This window comes from Aptenodytes patagonicus, chromosome 6 (genome assembly GCF_965638725.1).
Source record: "Aptenodytes patagonicus chromosome 6, bAptPat1.pri.cur, whole genome shotgun sequence".
Classification (NCBI taxonomy): Eukaryota; Metazoa; Chordata; class Aves; order Sphenisciformes; family Spheniscidae; genus Aptenodytes; species Aptenodytes patagonicus.
Window position 1 is genome coordinate 21762916 of NC_134954.1, and position 18792 is coordinate 21781707.

General features: G+C 41.2%; 1 protein-coding gene across 2 annotated transcripts in view; it reads left to right on the top strand.

The window, feature by feature from the left end:
* The window catches only part of PPM1L (protein phosphatase, Mg2+/Mn2+ dependent 1L), a 113004-nt gene that overhangs the window by 70150 nt on the left and 24062 nt on the right, over nt 1-18792 (top strand). For both annotated transcript variants that reach the window (XM_076341428.1, XM_076341429.1), the window contains exon 2: nt 6069-6243. In XM_076341428.1, the coding sequence (XP_076197543.1) occupies nt 6069-6243 (175 nt within the window). The remainder of the gene's footprint in view (nt 1-6068; nt 6244-18792) is intronic.

The following is an 18792-nucleotide window of genomic DNA, read 5'->3' on the forward strand; positions in this document are numbered from 1 at the left end:
GTTGATAGGAACTGAATTAGCGGGTCTCCCTACACCCTGAGAACCACTTTGCTGTCTGCGCCTTACAAATCTTCGTGCTTTTGTGTGCGTAGAAATCATTTGATCTTTTACCGCATTTTTTAGGCATCAAAGTTAAACTGATTAGTCTGTAATTCTGTTTCTCTCCCTTTGTACTATTTTAACAGTAGCCCCAACATTTGCCCTTTCCAAATAGTGTCTCGCCATCCTCTGTGAATTTTCAAAGACAGAGGTTGTTAAAAAGGTTGTTTCAGCCCATTACCTATGTATACCTGAATGAATTTTATCTGGCCCAGTCAGCTGGAAAATATCTAATCTTTATAAGCACTTTCCAACATCTTCTTTCCCTGTTCTGTCTTGAGATTTTGGTTATTTGCCTCTGATATTAGCTGCCGGTTGAATGCAGCAAGGTAAAGACAGTAAGTACTGTAGCAAAAAAAGACATTAAATACTTCAGCTTTTATGGCATCATCTGTCAATAGCTTTTCTACTCTGCTGAGCAGTAGAGCAACATTTTGCCTGGGTTTTTTGTTATTACAAATGGACTTGTAGAACCTTTTCTTGCTATCTTTGCTAGCTCCAAGTAATTTTTTTCTTTAGTCTGCATCTGTTTCTCAGTGTTTGTTATTCTTTTATACTCACATGGTATTCCGACTGTGTATATGTGTATACTTCTTGAGTTTGAGATCACTGAGCAGCTTATGACTTAGCCAGGTTAATTCCTAGGTTTTTTCTGCATTGGGATAGTTTTCACTCACATAATTTCTTCAAGGAAATGTTTGCTCCCTATACCTTCCTTTCCCCTTTGACTTGCAGCTGTTGGTCCTTTTGTACTGTCAAGCCTCAGAGATCTTTAAGTGTCCTTCCTTTAAAGTCCTTTGTCTTTATTATGTTGTTTTCTCCCTGAAGAATTAATTGTCACCTTCATGCAAGTTGTCTTTTGCCTTCCTTATCTTAGGGGGCTTCTCAGTGCTGGAGCATCCTGCACCCAAACTGTGGTCTTTGCTACTATCACCAACACACTCCAAGGTTGCTGGACAACCTGTGCTCTGAAATATATTTCCTATAACATATCTGAGTAGTTGCAGTACTTCTTTACATCTTGTGCTTTGGTTGATTATTCCAGTTCCTGGTTAAAAAAATCCAACCTCTCTACTTTGTTTTTCATTCGGTGTCTGGTGGACCTGTGCTATGGTAGTGCTCTCTGCTTCTCTTTTTTACGTGATGACTTTTGGCAGGTCTCCCTCCCTTTTACAGACTGGACCTAGAAGAGCAAATACTCTCTTGATGTGGAGGGCACTTCTTTATTTCCATAGCCTCCTTTCTCAGTAAGTTATATCATCTGTATTAACAATCTAGTCTTGTGAATTATTTACTGAGCCTCTCTTATTGCCCAATTATAGTCGTTTTGATACTGTACTAATTTCCTTCCAGCTCCTTTTGTGTATTCTCCACAATTCTTATAGAGATGTCTAATAGGGTCCACAGATCAATCCCACTTTACTCTGCGTTATGTTTCCTTCCTATGAGATTATCATGGCCAACGCTACCTTCCACAGGTTTTACACCCATGTTCATTTGTTGTACCCACCTCAGGCTTTTGTCAAACTCACTTGAAATAAAAAATTATCTCCCTGAGGTAAACCAGGAGGTGAACAAAGTTGAAATTCCTCTTTTTCATAAGGTGAACTCCATTCTTACCCAGCAGTTCATGGTGTATCATCTCTGAAGAAGGAAACTTGTTGTAGTGACCCACATGTCTTTGAAGGGGAGGGAAACGTGTGAAAAGGAGAGGCAGCAAGATGCAATAGAGGAATCTTGATGGTTTTTTAAATCCTTCAGTGGTGTACCTGCTACGCCAGCAATACCACACTCTAAAATGGATCCTGTATTTTCCCATAGTCTTTGGATGTTTGCAATAGCTGGGCAGGCAGAATGAATTGTCTCAAGAATACTAAGATCATAAATTTGTGGTTTCCCTCCTCTCCCTGTAAATCACAGGAGTCGGTGCAGAGTGCGGGACTGAGGCAATAAAGTCTCCATCTTCCATTTTTTAAATTGGAAATCTGTGTTTATAAATAATGGCTGTTCCAGCTAATTAGATCCTTCAGTTGCTTGATGTGCCAGTGTGCTGATCTTGTCATAGCTCTTGTTTGCAGTCCTCGTTTTTCACAGGGTCGTGGAGCTGCTTAACACTTGCTGTCTTAATTAACGCATTTTGTCATAGAGTACTCGGGTCACTTCTTGCATGTTTACACGTGTGCCCATGGAGGTGTATCTTCTCTGTGTGCAAGCACTTGCGTGGAGAGCCACGTAATTCGGGAACTGGCCCTGATGCTCTGCCATCCTGCTCCTCCTACCGAAGCCCACTTCAGGGCAAACAGCAAGCAGATTCCCAAGGCATCACCACTTGGAGAGGGTTTTCTACCGCCCGGTGTTCATCCGATGATAACACAATTTAATGAGACCTGCCTGAGTGTTTCAAGTGCCAGAAATACACAAGGGCACTGTGTTAGCTTTGGTGAAAACCTGAATTTTAAAGGTCAAGCGGGTTGGTAAGGCCAGGCTATGGGATGCGTTGAGCTGTAGCAGCCTGCAGAACGTGATTAGGATGAGCAGGGATGCAACTGTCCCTTATGGGTGTGGTGGTCTTCCACATGCCAAATACTCCACTGTCTGTTGAAAGCCTGTCTGAAATCACCCAGTATAACTCTGTAAGGAGACTGCTTTGTCAAGCTGCCACTTGACTTTTGAAGTAGCTTCATGAAGAAGCCTTTGATTAACCATTTTAGACCTTTACTTCCCCACATACAAGGGAGCTCCCAGAAGGATACACTTAAGAAAAGCAGAGCAAATTTTAGCAGGCAGTTAGCATAATTTATAAAAAGAAAATTTACTTTGGATATGTGTTTCTCATCAATTAAAACGTGGGCAAATTTGGTAGTTAACAGAAGGATACTGGCTGCATTTGAGGTTCAGGTTACCACACAGTTGAGGGATTTCAGCATTTCCTGATGTGATTTTTATGTAGGGGGTTTTTTTTAGTGAATGGAGAAGAATGTGTTTTTTTGTGAATAAGCTCTGCAAGTATATTTCATTGTATGTAGATATTTTAAAATTTATTCTATATATATGAAATATTAGTTTTCTGTGGTAGGATGAAATACCCTAAAGTCAATTAAGTTATTAAAATCAGTCTTTTGTTTAATTTGGAGAAGGGTGCTTCCGACTGAAAACAGATTCACGGGGGATGCTGCAGTTTCAATTTTATAAAAGAAATGGATACATTCCTGCCAGAAAATAGGAGGTTATTGTGAATGAGAGAGGTAACAGTTCAGCAATGTGCATTTCTGTTACGTTGTTGTTTTGAAGCAGTGATCTGTGGAAGGTGCCTGCATGAGCAGGACCACCGTTTCTTTGCATTCCTCACTGCTGCAGCGCCTATGGCTCCAACTTGCTTTCTCATAGGGGTGGTGATGAGGAATACTGACCAGCAAATGTTGTACAATTAGTTGTACCTATAACTAATGGCTGAGGCCAGGCGTTTTCCAGGAGCAGCTAGGTTTGTAATTCCTTCCTGCAGGATTAAGAGGGACCATACAGAGGAAAAGAGGATAAAGCTGTTTTGAAACCTCAAAGTAGTGAAATGGGTTTTTTCTCCTAACTTCTGCCTGTGACACAAATACATATATTAATGAAAATAGATTTCATGAGAGCAGGGGGACCCCAGCGCTGGCTGGAGGAGGAGTGGCCGAGCTGCTGGCGGGATGGGATGCCGGTGGTGGGATGCTCTGCAGCAGGCTGTTAGTGAGCGGCATCCGGGCAAACGGGTCTCTGGGCTGCAGTCTGCACCAAAATCCGTAAGCAATGGAGGGGGAGTTTCTGATCTACTCAGAAGTTGAATACTGTGGTCTGTGCAATGAGAATTGAGGTAAGATGGAAGAGTGTGGAAATGGTGGAAGTATTTCTTCTTAAATTTTTTTTTTTTCATTTTTGTTCACCTAGTAGCCTCTTGGTTTCTTTAATACCAAGCACGTGCATAAACACATGCACTCACACCCTCACACTTTTTTAATATTCCAGGTACTGGAAGTGACTTTTTAAAGCCAAGATAAAATTACTTTTGTAGTGAATAGAATATAGTGCTATCTGTCTCATCGCCGCAGTGCAGCTAGGGATGTAATTACTCAGATGTGGCTGGTCACCTTTCTTTTCTAGAAAGGAGAGGAGTTTGTATCGGTTCCATCATTGCTTTACGGTTTAAATCTTTAATGACATCTAGACGTAATGTGAAAGGCAGTGGACTATGCAAGAGTGTTGGGTTTTGCTTTTCACTAAGGGGAAAAAAACCCACCAGTGAGATCACACTTGAAATCAGTGTAATCCTCAGCCTCGATGCCTATGGAAAAACTTGACCATTGGGCTGCACATGGCTTGCAACAGCCGTCCGTCATGCCAACCATGGCTGATGGTCCCGATGGTCTTCCCATCTGCTTGTACCCATCTGTCTCTTGACTTTTACTTGGGCTGCAAGATCTTTGGGACACAATGGGTATTCTTCCTTACGTGTTTACAGCCAGTAGTATACAAATATTCTCTTAGCTGGCACAAGACGTATTTCAGAAAAGGAATATGTATAAATTCTTCTTTTGTTTTCTGCTCTTTAGAATTGCTGTGTTAGGGAGATTACAAAAATATACCCCGCCCCCCACAGAGCAAAACCTCTTCTCAAAGGAAACATTAAACACAAACGCCTGAACTTGGACTAAAATTATTAGTATACAGTGTATCTTTTGGCCTTCCCTTGGAAGAAAACCACTATTAAAATGTAACATTAAATATGTTGTACTCATGTGGAGAGTTTGTTTAGTTTTCCTAGAATAATTTCATTCATCTCACATGGCTTAGCTTGCAGAAAAATTGAACACAACTTCAGTGATATTTTAAGGTTGCAATTTAATCGGCAATTGACTTTGGAAAACTAAATATAAACCCAGGAAGAGCCTGTTGCTCAGTAGAGGTAACTTCTGGTCAGTTCCAGGCCTGAAATAATACAATCATGTTATCATTTATTTTTCTCTTTTGTCTTGAGGTTGGCAGGAAAGCTGGAGCACTGGGCAGGAGCCTTTGCTACATCTTCCTTTTCCAGTTACGTTTGTATCAGAGATGGAAAGCCAAAAAAAACCCCAAACCCATGCCAGAAAGAGGGACTTTCTATTCCCTCTTATAGTGGGAGTGTAATATTCACAGGAGAGGGATGCTAACGCTTAAAAAGCAGAAAGCTGGTTTGTGTTTGGATCTCACCAAGGTGTCTGAGCCCAAGCCCCAAGAGAGAGAGCTGTTCCAGTGGCGGCTGGGATCCTGGGGGGACCAACACCTCTCCAGAGGCAGATGCTCTTATTATTTACTATCATTTACGTTTTTGCACAAGGCTCCATAACATTGGTACAACCATGCCACCTTGTGTTAATTTCTGTTTCCTTATGGCCTTGAGCAGTCAGAGAAAAAAATTTGAAAGAATTTTCTGTGTGTGGTTGTGTGTGTATATATATGTCATTTTTTAATGCTGTTAAACATTCACTTCTATCTCCCTGTCCGAGCCTGGTTGTGTATCAATAGCAGGTGAAGTGATTCCACTCTGTCACTTTGTACTTTAAAATTTAGAACACAGACAATATATTTCATAGTTTCAAAATATGTTAATGATGAAGAAGTTGAGCTATTGCAGTATGTATGTGTCTAGTCCAGCATGGGTAACTCTTTCTGCACTGCAATAAACTCCCTGATTAAGAGTGGGTTATGCCTCAGCTCACAGAAATTTGGTCCATTATATCCCTGACTCCCTGGAAGTTTTGGGCAGGCAGGGGTCATTTGGGCAGAGAAATGACCTGTGGATTTTGCACCATGGAGTTAGTAGCATTAAGAGTGTTTTATTGTGAGGAGTTACATTTGAGAATGCTTTAAGTTTTAAAAAAAAAATTGCTATGGATACGCATAAAGCTTTTCAAAAGAAAATGTATTAATTAAACCTTTGCCTCTTTTCTACATAGTCGGCAGCAGAATATGTGAAGTCCCGCCTCCCTGAAGTCCTAAAACAACATCTTCAAGACTATGAGAAGGACAAGGAGAACAGTGTGCTGTCTTACCAAACCATCCTGGAACAGCAGATTTTATCAATTGATCGAGAAATGCTGGAAAAACTGACTGTATCCTATGATGAAGCAGGTATATTTGTGTTTCTTTCTAAGTTACATTTTACTGGAGAAAAATCGCTCACTTTCAGTCTTTCTCCTGAATACTAGTGCTTGTGCTGGCAAATTGAACTTTGTCCTCAAAGGTATGAGGTGACTCAGTGAAACATTTCTTTCTCCTAAAATCAAGTTGAGGTAGAAAATTTTCCTCTTCAGTGATTGAATACTAACTAGCTGAAAGGACAGTTATTTTTCTAACAGCGCTTTGTCTTTTGTAATGCACTGATGTTGATTGATCTAGCTGTGCCTCTCTATTGTCTCTGCAAGTGGTGCGACCTGGTTTCTGCTGGTTTCTCCTTCACTGCTAACTTATTTTTGGGGCTCACTTAGCTAAGAGTGTACTGGATAGTAACAGAATCTGATTTTTAAATGTGACATGCATGCGGATAGCCAAAACCAGGTAATTTGTAGAGTGTTGGAGGCATTTTAACAGTGCAGTTACAGGAGTTTTCAGGTTTTATATTTACGTCTTAATAATTTGGAGGTTTTCTTAGTTATAAGCTAATGCTTTTTACTAGAATTTTGTTTCAAAGTAGTTACAAATGTCTTCCCGCTTTTGAATCCTTCACAGAGTTGCCCTGATGCATGGTCTTCTTTACAGTTACAGAGAAAAAAAGAGATGCTGTTGATGTTTTTCGTTATCTTCCAAAATAACCACTAATATCTGCTATATGCCTACTCCCCTCATTCTTAACCAAGTTTCTCGGTGTTTAGATACCTTGCAAAGAAAGAATCAAACAAAAAGAACATTTCATTATTTTACTGCTGAATTAGTATTCACGGCAGCGAGTGGACTGGCAGTACGTATGGAGGTCTGTACAGACGAGCCATGTGTTTGCACTCCAGGTGTGTGCGTGCCTGGCTCACTGCGCTCCCCCCAGTAGCACATCTCTCGGCATCCTTCATTTCTTAGCTTTATCTGAAAGATGCTGCTCTCTGTTTCCCCACTTTAACCACTCATGGCTGAGAGCTGCAACACACCATCTCCTTTCATCCGCAGCCCTACCAACCAGCCTCGGGCAGCCTTGTAGTACAAAAAGAGAGTTTATACTTAGTATGTCCCTATTTCTGGGTTTTTCTTAATCCCTGGCGACACTTTCTTGTTCTGTTATTCCCCTGACTGTACCTGGCGTGGTGGTGCCCTTGAGGAACTGTGCTGAGCTCAGCTCCAGGTTTTCCTTCCAGCTGTTTTAGGCAGAAGCCTCGAAGTCATAACTGGGTTTTTCATCCTGTTTAGATGGTGGATGGATCTTCTGAGTTTCTCATCCCTAGTCCAGCTCTGGAGAACCAAGCACTGACAAGCTGGTGTTATTTTGTCCTGTTACTTTTGTACTCACGCTGCAGTGCCCTGAAGTACTTAAAATGCTCAAACTACTTATCAACTTTGTTCAGACTCCTACTCAGACTCCCACTCGCTAGCAATGCGATTCTCTTAAGCTACTTTGGTCACGAAGGCGCTCAAGCAACTCAAAATGCCATTTGCAGAGTGTGCGTTCTGGGTACTTACAGGGCTGTGAGCTTTAGTAACTTCAAGTAATTACAATGCTCTATCACTTTATCAATTATATTCATGTGCTCACCCAATAAATAAGCCTGATTCTCTTAAACTTCTTTGATCTCAAATGCTCTTGAGCCCTGTACGGTGCCATTTGCAGACTACATGTCACATACTTAAGGACCTCTGGGTCATATGAGTTCTCTAAGGACAACAGGGTTAAAATGAGGGTGTGGGATATTTGTTTAATCACATATGGCCTGTTTTTAGTGATGCGTAAAAAGTAAGCTTCGAAGGTTGTTGCTTTCTGTTGCTTCTGTTTATCTTTTTTAACGCAGAATTTACCAGTCCAATGAATCATGTAAATCTTTTACCCTGGTTTGGTCACTTCATCTCTCCAGTCATTTTGATTGATAGAAGTTTGTTAGGAAGGAAAAAATGCAGTGGAGGAACTTACGGACTCCTGTCAGAAGAAAAAGCAAGCATTTTCCTTTATTGAAAACAGCATGTTTGTACAGAGAAAATAAAGATTGAAACTGCCGGAAACACACATTTGGGGATTTATATCATGCAAGAAAACAATCACGTGGAAATGAGAAGCTACATAAATAACTAGTTTAGAAAAGTCCCAGCATATACACACATTCAGAAAGGAGAGAGAGCGCAGCTTGCTGTAAATAAAAAGCCAGAATTTCAGCTTCTCAATCAGGTAGAGACACCTTTAGAGATTAAAACACGGAGATGGAGCACGCTCGTCATTCTAATCATGTCACTTGTTTACTACAAAAGCAGAAATGGTGCTACCTGCTCTTGAAGTAAGATCTGATTGTGAGCAAAGCACAGATGGGCAGTTAAATATAATTGCAGCAGGTGTTCGTGATCCCAAGCACTCCAGCTATTCAGCGCTCGAGTGGTTGTGTTGGTGACATTTTTCTTTTCTTATTTTCCATACCAAAGTCAATTTAATGAGAAGATCAAGCTGCTGGTGGTACATACAAAATGAAGAAAGCACTCTTTAAAAACCAAAATGGTGAAAATAAAAGCGATTGTGATGTAAGGGGAAAATACAACTTTGTCTGGCAGGAGACTACGTGAGACATCAACAAAACCCATCCCGGAGACCACTGTCAAGGGTTTAATTTCTGTAATCACGAGCAGTTGGAGTTCTGCTACATGTCGGCCAGGGAAACTAGAAAGTTAAATGTTTAAGGTACGTGATACAAGGGGTCAGTAGCCAACTGTAACAGGGTGCTGCATGTAGGGTAGCACTTCCACAGCAAGAGAGCAGACCTTTTCCATCCAGGAAACCTTTCCCGTCCCTCTTGGAAGGGCCATTTTCTGGAGGTTCGCAGAATGCTCACCCCCAACTAACTCTCCTTTCCCCAGGGATATCTCCCAAAGCGGGTAGAATTCAGCTGCATCCATTTTCCAGAATAAAACAGAACTGCACTAAAATGGCTTGGGCTTCTGGTACAATTTTGCATGTTAATTTGGCCTTTCTAGCAGCATGCAATATTAATAACGTGCAGCTTCGATGGACTCAACATCCTAATGCCTCTTTTTGTAAATCTTTCCCTTTAGCAAATCAGTATATCAGAGCTACCAAATAAAATGAATTCATCTAAAAATAGTCAAATGTTGACAAGATTTTTAGTGAGGTTTGACTAAGGAAGCTTTATAAAATGAAAGCATGACAAAAGTGGCAGATGGGTACAAATCCTCTCGTAATCTTTAAATCCCTTAGTTTAAAAAGTGGCATTCTTGACTAGCTAAGGCTGGGTTAATTTTGTGCAAGAATGTTTTTTCCGGCTGAAGTTTTATTGGATGTTAATCCTATTCCTTCGATTTATAGTCTCTCTAAACATCTGGGGTGGTCAGTGACTACTCTCTACAAATACAAGTTTAGGATATTTAAAGGCACTTTGGCATTTAACTCTGGTGTGCCAGGTAGGTAAAGCCTGCTAGGAGATTCTGATGGTGTTTTTGTATTGTAGTCAATAGTTTTTTCTTTAATGGACGGCCCCTCTTCCCCAGAGTCCTGTAGAAATTGAGTTTCATTATTGTGCGACAAAAAAGATGAATTTCATTTTTCCCTGCTGTGAAGCAGTCATGAAAGATATTGATATTTAGGCACTGTATCCAGAGCCAGATGTCAGCCCAAAACATGTTTTCTTAGCTAATGTTTGCTAGCGTGCCCCGTGTTTCCTGGAGCCACCTGCAAGAAAAGCGGGTGGCTGCTCCTCCACATGTTCTCCCAGGGGGGACCAAAAGCTCATGCCTGGCCGGACCCTGCGCACCTCTCCCTGTGGATGCAGTTTGCGTTAGGTTTCTTTTGAAAACCTTTAGATACAGTTGATCTGCACCATTGCTTGAGATGGTCGCTGTCAGTACTGTAGTGTTTCTTAAAGTGAGTTTTTGTGCTAGCAGTCCACGTCCCAAATTGCCTGAATACTCCGATTTTAGCAACAAAATTTATTTTCTGCTGAGATAAAATGTGGCCGTTAGCGCCACAACATATTGCACTTTGTCTCTGGATGAGATGGGTGTTTGTACTCTGCCTTCCCCAACCATGCCCAGGTGCTGTGCTCCCCATGGGCATCACATGGTCCTTCAAAGCAGGTGATGCATCGTCCTCCATTCCTCACTCCCAGCATGATTTAGTATGTAATGAATGGATAAGGAATTAAATCAACTCCTCATATTCAGCCTGTATTTCTGTGCTTCGCAGAAGACTGGGTCTGGTTTTTCTAGTAGCTGCAGCTGTGAAAACCGGCTCCAAGTGTAAATCCAAGGCTCAGACCTTCATTCCGACTGCAGGACCACAACCTGACATAGATCCAGTCCTGTGAGCATTTGCTGTTTCTGGCAAAAGTAGAGAAAAGCAAAAATATCCAAGATTAAACTTCAGCCCAAAAAGTTGGCAAATCCATCTGCTTCACACAAACATCCATGCTAGCGTGGTTGCGCTGGGAAAAGGTTAACTTTAATCATCAAGGGGCCGATGCTGCCCATTTCTGAATTACAGTGCTCCCTTCTGGGCAGCGCAGGCAGATATTTTCCCCCAGAGAAAGTGACTACAATGAGAAATGAGAAAATAAAAGCAGGAAAATTGCACCAGAAATATATCCTATAATTTGGGATAATAAATACCTTGCTGGGGAAGATCCTTTTTTCCCCACTGCAAAGAGCTTTGCCAGGTAAAGCCATCATTATGTTACATCGCAGTGAAGATAAAGTAAGTTATCTTTGCTGTGATGTTTATCTCAAGGTGGCTCGTGCACAGCAATAACCCATTAAAAATGCAGAAAGAGATCTGTTGGGTTTGTTACGTCCACCTTCTTTAAAATAAAAAAGAAGTATTGTCTTATAATGCACAATCATGCTTGGACCATGCTTTTGGTATGTGTTTGACTGGTCCTTTTCACAGAGGGCTCGGTCTTTGGGGCAATACGGGAACACACTTCAAATAGTGGTGACTCGTCAGGTGTTTAAATCCTTGTCCTGACAAGGAGCCTCAGGAATATTTTTCTTCCAGTCTCGGCTACAGCCATTACCAGTAAGGCAGGGTATGGGCATGCTCTGCTGACAGCATTGGGAAGAGCAGACATCTGTAATCTCACAATTATACAGTGATAATGGTCCTGCAAGAACATGTAACACTGCCAAATATGAAATGACCTGAGCCTAAAAAACAGTTGGAAAGCTTTACGTAAGTTTTTAGGAGGGATTTAAAGAGCAGGAAGGAAAGTCATGCACTAAACACAATAAAAACAACCGTTGCAAAGGCAACGGGTTGCACAGAATATGCAAGAACAAAAACAGGAGAGCCGTAAAGAAGCTGCAAGGAAGAGAAGAGCCAGAAACGATGTCTTTTTCTGAAGAAAAAGCATGTACAGGCAAAGGATGGTCCTAGTAAATGATGTGTTTCTAGTATCTCAAGGGATGTTGCTGGGTAGGCTTTCTGTGTGCTGCGATGAGCACCCCTTGACAGGGGTGTAGCAATCCAGTAAATTTATTTTCTGATGTGTTGCAAGCACGTCGACACAGCAGATGTGTAACTAACAGCACTCGAATGTGTCAGGGCAAGGTTTATTGCTGTGCCGGAGGCTTCCTTCTGACAAGGAGAAAACCAGAGTGGCCTGCAGGCCACCACAGATGGTGGCTTTCTCTCCAGCTCAGGTTCGGTTTTTAAATGATTTTTAGGTATTTGATCTCAAGAACATGATCTAAAACAGCTTCCTTCTCTGGGTCTTCGGTTGCTGCAGTGAGAACTTGGCCCTGTGCTTTTTCCAGATAATACAGTAGAAAGTTTTACTCTTTATAGGCAGATGATTACTACTGAATTTATTTAATCTCTACCTGACATCCAACGCTTTCTTTGGCATATTTAATTTCTTTTACACATTAAAGCTACATGTTAAACTTGGTCACCACGAACCAGTCCTCTGTTTTTCTGCAGAGGACCAGTACCTGCAGCAGAAATCACAGGACAGTCACCAAGGACTGTCTCTTTTCCCTTTCAATATCTGCATTATAGACATCCAATTCTGGACAACTTTTCTAGAGCTCTTCAATAGTCATTGGAAAGAAACCAGCATTTCTAGTGTGATTCCTGAGTTTATTTTAAGCATCTACTTTAGTATGTGAAGAGTCATATTCTAAAGGTGCCTGCTCTTTTTCCGTTGGCTGTGAATTAGCTTTTGCTCACAGGTAAAATACAGGGAGACAGCTCTAGTTGGGAGCCGAACGCCAGCCTAAGGGTCTCTGTAGGTGTACACATAAAACCATTTAAATTACATTTCAGGGTGTAGCTTCAATGCAAACCATGCGACTCTAATTTCCTACATTGTGGTCTTCCAGCTTTCTAGAATATTGGCAATGTTTGTAAACAACAGACATGTATTTAAGCCAGCCCAAGCGTGCTGTATTCTTTTGCTCCGTTAAAATAATTTTTTATTATTCATATAATTACAACCTTTCAGCAGAAGCTCGGAGCAGAAATAGCACTTTAACAGGTGCCTACTTGCCTGTGAAATATTCTTCACTTCCTCATCAATTTTTGAAGTAGGTATTTAGCTATTTAAATTTGTCAGCTAGCAGTCGATTGTTCAGAACCGAAATAAATGCTAACAATATTTGGTTCGGGGTATTTGGTAAATATATTTATATATTGGGTAAAACCAAAAAAATATATTTTTATATATTTGGTGAAACCTCTGTGCAGTGTAGGTGCAATGGTGACTCTACAGGGCTGTTAGGGATTTTTTTTATTAATCACGTGAAGTGTTCTGTTCTTACTCGAGCATATGTAACTATTTTCAGTCTTACTGTATAAATGCCATGCACTCTTCACTTTGGTATTTACACATTTGTAGCAATTAAAAAAATTAATTTAAAAAATCTACTATTACCAAAGTCCTGCAGAAAGAGAAGAAACCAACACAGCCCTGCAGAGTGCTGAGATTCAGAAGTGTAATAAAAAATGTTTTTTAAACCATTTAATGGTTTTAACACTAATTATTACTAACTGACCATTTCCTTTCTGTGTACTTATTGATTAAGTCTGGAAAGCATCTTAAATGCACAAACTTATTTTTAGGTGGTTACTTAATTCAGTCAGAACTTGTGGTAGAGTCAGTTCAGGTTTGTGCCCAGGGGAGGGGTGGTTTGGTGTCTCCTGCATTTGGGAAAGGTTGCTCCTCAGTGTTGCAAGAGTGCTTTTAAAAGGGTTTTTCAGCGATGCTGCATTATCACCTCCTGATTGCCATCTTTCCTGTTTGTATCTTTGGCCTAATGAAAGACTTAAAAATTAGGTAAGCTCTGGAGAATTCAAACCACTATTTGAGGTTTATTTTGCGTAAGTTTTTGTTAGATTTCATTTGAAAACCTTTAGATTCAGTTGATGTGCACCATCACTTGAGATGGTTGCTGTCAGTACCGTAGTGTTCTTCCTCAATTTCAGATGCACGTGTTGCATGAGTAGACAGACATGAGCATGGATTTATCTTTTTTTTAATTATTATTTATTAAAAAGATATCAGACAGAGATAGCATTTGAAGACACAGCTTGCTGGAAATTCAGTGTAGGCAGTGAGAACATCTGTTCCAGGCCTCTGGAAGAAAGCCATCCATCTTGGCAGAGGTTTGTCACCTGCTGATGGATGCAGAGATAAACGCCTGAAGGGTCTTGTGAGTAGCAGTGAAGGCAGCAGAGTTTGTTCTGCCTACAGACCTGACAGACCATTTGGAGATCCTTATTAAATTTTCCTGTGTCATTACCCAGGTAAGCATAAACAGCATTGCTGCAACAGGGTGGAGTGGCACAAAATCATCACCAGACACACCTTTGCAAAACTCTTCATTAGACCCACAATTGCTAAATTTCAGTATTGAAATGAATGTCTTCAGTCTCGCTGCTCTTAGCTTTGCCATATCATGTATGAAAAGCTAATATTTGGGTTCTTCTGAAAACATTTTAAGAGGACAGTCACTGAGATGAAAATATATTGTAATAACATCAAGAACATGCATGTGCACAGGGATTTATGATGTAAGGGCGCTTCTGTGTTTCTGGAGATCACTTGCGCTCTTGCACACATCTTTGTGTCATGTGTCCTTGCGCTCTCCCCATTTGCAGCAGCGTTAAGCTCATGCTAAGTCCTGCTTTGCATGCACAACTGCATTGCACACCACAATCAATCACTGTTAGCCTTTTCCATTATTTCCCAGTGTTTGAATTATACATGGGGAGATGTAGGAGGAAAAAGGAGCAGGAACAAAAGGAGGCTTTCTGTTCTCAAGTGAAGCTTTCTTAAAAACCCTATCCATAATCTGTAACAACCCATTAAGGTAAAGAAGTTGGTCATAAACAAGCAAAAACTGGCTCTTCCTTGTGCTGTAATACCTTTCTAACAGTGGCAGTTGCCGAGTTTCGCAATATCAGTCCTTTTTGGTCCCTCCGTGTGCATCTTTTCCAGGCAGCTCTGGGATTACGGGCTGCAGCTGCTGTCTGCCAGTGGCTTGGACGTACCTTTAGAAAGGTGTTTGCCTGGGCTCCGTCTGCCAGTTGAATTTGCTGATCTCATACAAAAGTTCCCCCCAAACTGTGCTGTTTTCACTCAGCCACGTGCCGGGAGGATGATTTCCGAGGTGACAGCTCTGCCCCAAAAAAATGGACATTCGGCAGATGTGGAAGTTTTGCATTTGCAAATGGGCAAAGTATGGTTTGATACAGAGAACTGGAAGATACAACCAGAAAATATAGAAGGAAAAAAGTATGGTCCGAGGTGACTTTTGGCTGGGCTTTGGAAGATGATTAGCTCCAGAGTTTGATTAACCTGAAGAGGGGAAAAGTCACCAGCTTGATTTAAGCTGCCACCCTTGCTCAGGCCAGCCAGCCTCAGTTTACAGCTCAGTAAAGTCTGAATCAGCAAATTTTGTGTGTTGGATAGTGGAGGGGATGGGGACAGAGTGAGACTCCTGAATTAAATCACAAACCTCCTTAATTGTGTGTAATTCTGGTGTGTTATCACTCCTCATCCCTTCTTTCCTCCTCCTCTTGCTCCCACTCTTCTGCCAGCGCAGGAGATACAAAGTAAGATCGCAATTCCTTTGGACAGGGTACGTGTTTGTATTTGTAATTTGGTGATACACCTTGGGGACTGAATAAATAACTCTTAAATACCGCCTTGCTGTACAGCTCTGCCTGTATACTAATAAGTTCCTTATTTGTTCAGGAGTTAAGGCAGGCGATCCGTCATGCGAGTGCCTCGGGGCCAGCTGGACAGCACGGCAGATATTTACAGTGGTCCTCAATGAAATTAACTGCAGATAGACGGTCCTGCCACTGATGGGTGTTAGTCCGTGAAACCCAACCCCAGGAGCCGAGGGATAATGCAGCTGTAGTAAAACCCATTTGTCGGATACAATTGCCAGCCGCAATGGGGATTTTTGAACAGCCCTGTTCAGGCTGAGTAATGCAGAGATGCACGCAGCATCTGTAAACTAGCTGCTAGTTATACTGTTTGTGAAGGATTTGCTAATTATATCTCTTGAGTTCAGTTTAGTGCCTACCCGCTGGCACCTTATTTATAGCTGCTGCTTTAAGTCTGGTATTTATGGCTCAGGCACCTCAGGAAAGTGCAGGTCAGTTCCTGTGGTTCAAATGAAATTTTGCAGCCTTGATCCTTTAGTCAGGGCTGAGGTAAAGCCAGAGACGTCACAGGACTCAGCACAAATGGGATGCTTTTAATTTTGGGTTTTTTTCCAAGTGGGATTTTCATTTTGCTCCTACTTTTTCCATGTGATTACAGGCCTCGTTACAGTTGAATGTTGCTAATAAAAGCCTGTTGAGCATCTAGCATAACATTTTCTAACTAGATAAGGTCAGTCATGCTCTTTCGCAGCCTCGTGGGGCAGCATGTGGACCAGCGGCATTGCTGACCTTATTGCTAACACTTAAAATCACCGAGCATCGGCTGTCCCTGTGCTGCTACCGGCAAACTTCTGCTTTGCTTAAAATGTAGTGCGGATCCTGCAGCAGGTCGGTCCCAAACTGACTCCCTCAAACCCAGTTAGTGTCATAAATGTAACATCTTTAATACCTTTGGCACTGTGATTGTGGAGGGGTTTATTTGTCTGAAATTGCTAAGAGGATGGAATCCCTTTCTTTTTGTTTTTTTTTTTGTGTGATCAGTTCTGCAGACTGCGTTTTACATTGAAATTTCATCTATTTCCATAATGGGAAATGCAAAGCTGTAGAAGATTTCTAATGGATCCATAGAAGATCTGTCTTATAGATCACAGAATTTGGAAGAAATCTTAACAAAGCAGACTACATGTATCTCACTGTAAAACTTTTAGTAGCTTTTGTTTGTTTTTAAGCTTTTATGCAGCTCTTCCTTACAAAAGTTAAGGTAGTGTTATTTTGAGGGAATACCCTTATCTTTCCCAATGAAAAATGTACAACTTCTTCCTGAACACCCTAAGGTTCATGTGAGCAGCTTTTGTTAACAGAGGCGGGTATTTTGCTGGGCTTGGAAGGGTCACGATGTCCTCCGGCTCCTCTTCTGCTGGCCATTTGACCCGATAGAAATCCCACCGCTTTGTTCTGAGATTGCTCAGCACAGTTGCCGAGCGAAACAAAACCAAGCTAGTTGCTGCCTTGGGTCAAAGTTACTCGGATCTCCTAGGGATGCCTGCAATTCAAAGGAGATAAATGACATGAAATTGCCCCTAAATTTTAGTTCTGCTGTAGAGGTCTAAGAATTGGGGAAAACGTTCAACAACAGATTGGGGGCTGCGCTTAATCTGCTCTGCCTGACATCTCTAGACCTCACGCTAAGCTAGACCCTTCACTCTTGTTGCTTAGCTTATGTAGCAGCTGGTTAGAGCTATTGTAGGAATATGGTTTGAAATAGCAGTAGCAGGATCCCTATCTGTATATACACTACCTTGCGCGATCGTCTACAGTCATTTTCGTTTCCAGTGCTTCAGGAGCTCTTACAATCAGAAGAATTCAGACTTTGCAGCTTGTGTGCAAACGCTAGTGTTGCACTGACCATACAGACTGTCTTTCAGCCTGTGGATATTGAAGGCTCACAGGGAAGTGTCAGGAAGAGATTTCTTTTCCTCTCATGTACAGACCTTAGCATAGGCATTTTTTCTTGTCATAGTGCTGCAAGGCTGCACGGGAGGTTTAACTGCTGCAGAACGCCCGAGCCTGTCCACAAAGGAGATTGCACATGTGGTTTTCCGCGCTTTAATTAGCCTGGTGACATACAGAAATTTCTAACCAGAAAAAAATAAACTGTTCTCAACATATTTCTACTTCTAGCATATTAAAAGGCTGAGTGGGATGTTCGGGTGAAATTAAATATGGGAGTGATGCCAAGAAATCGACTTTTGAACTGAAATGGAGATTCCCTTTGTATCAAGATTATTTTTCATAAGGACAAGAAATTAATCACGCGGTGCTAGGATAGCACAAAGGTGGGAGCACTCCCCGTTTCCGCTGCGGTATTGATGAGGCAATGTCAGAGCAGTCTGGAAGATGGAGAGGCTGCCCAAAAGGGTTTCCGTTTTTTGGTAATTAACTTTTGTTACCTGATGCACAAAGCTTCCTTCCAGCTCTTGTTTTCCTACGTGGAAAACACTTTTAGGTATTTTTTACATAGCTGAGTCAGAACATCTACATGAATCTGTTAGTCTGTAAGTATATCCCAAATATCATGAATATAATATGATTAATGGTAAACGGGATTGAGTTATGTGTACATTCTCATTGATCAGACAGGAAAATGGGATCTATCTAAATAGAAATACAATATGGTTCTCTGTTTCAAATATAAAATCTTAAAATAGTACTGCATACAGCCAGGTAGGAATTGTTTTGCGGTGGAAATAAAGCTACGATCTTAGAAAGATTTGAAGTAATTTCTATGTATTTCTAAGAATCCTATGTTTCTTTTAACCTATTTTAAAAGAAGGAGTTCTTTTAATTTTAGGGGGAAAAAACGTTATGTTGAGATGATTAAGGAATTATGAGTCCTTGAATTTTCAGAATGGTTATTTTTAGGTTCATGCTTTACAAAACTGACTTTTGCAGAATTTTATTAACTGAAAGAAAGGGCAGGGGCAGCTCATTGGTAGGAAACACCAGCACTGAGGGGGTTCAGGGACGAATGCCTCCTGTATGATGTGTAGGCTGTTCAGTCCCGTATACCTTGCAAGACATTTGAGGAAAAGGAGGTGGGTACTTTAAAAACGCACATGTATTTTTGAAGGGTATTGTGAGTGATCAGCAGTTTATTTCATTCGCAGGTGGTTAGCCCAGCAATTTGCTGAAATTGTATATTTTGGAGATTATAATAGCATTTTCTCTAATCTGTGTAGCTTTTGCTAAAAGAAATTGTGTAGCTATTTAAACATTTCAATAACCTGTAAAGGAGTAAAGGACAAAGAAGTGCTAATGAGCACAATTAGCTTGGCCTTTCACAAAATCTTTGATGAAGGTTGGATGTCATTAGA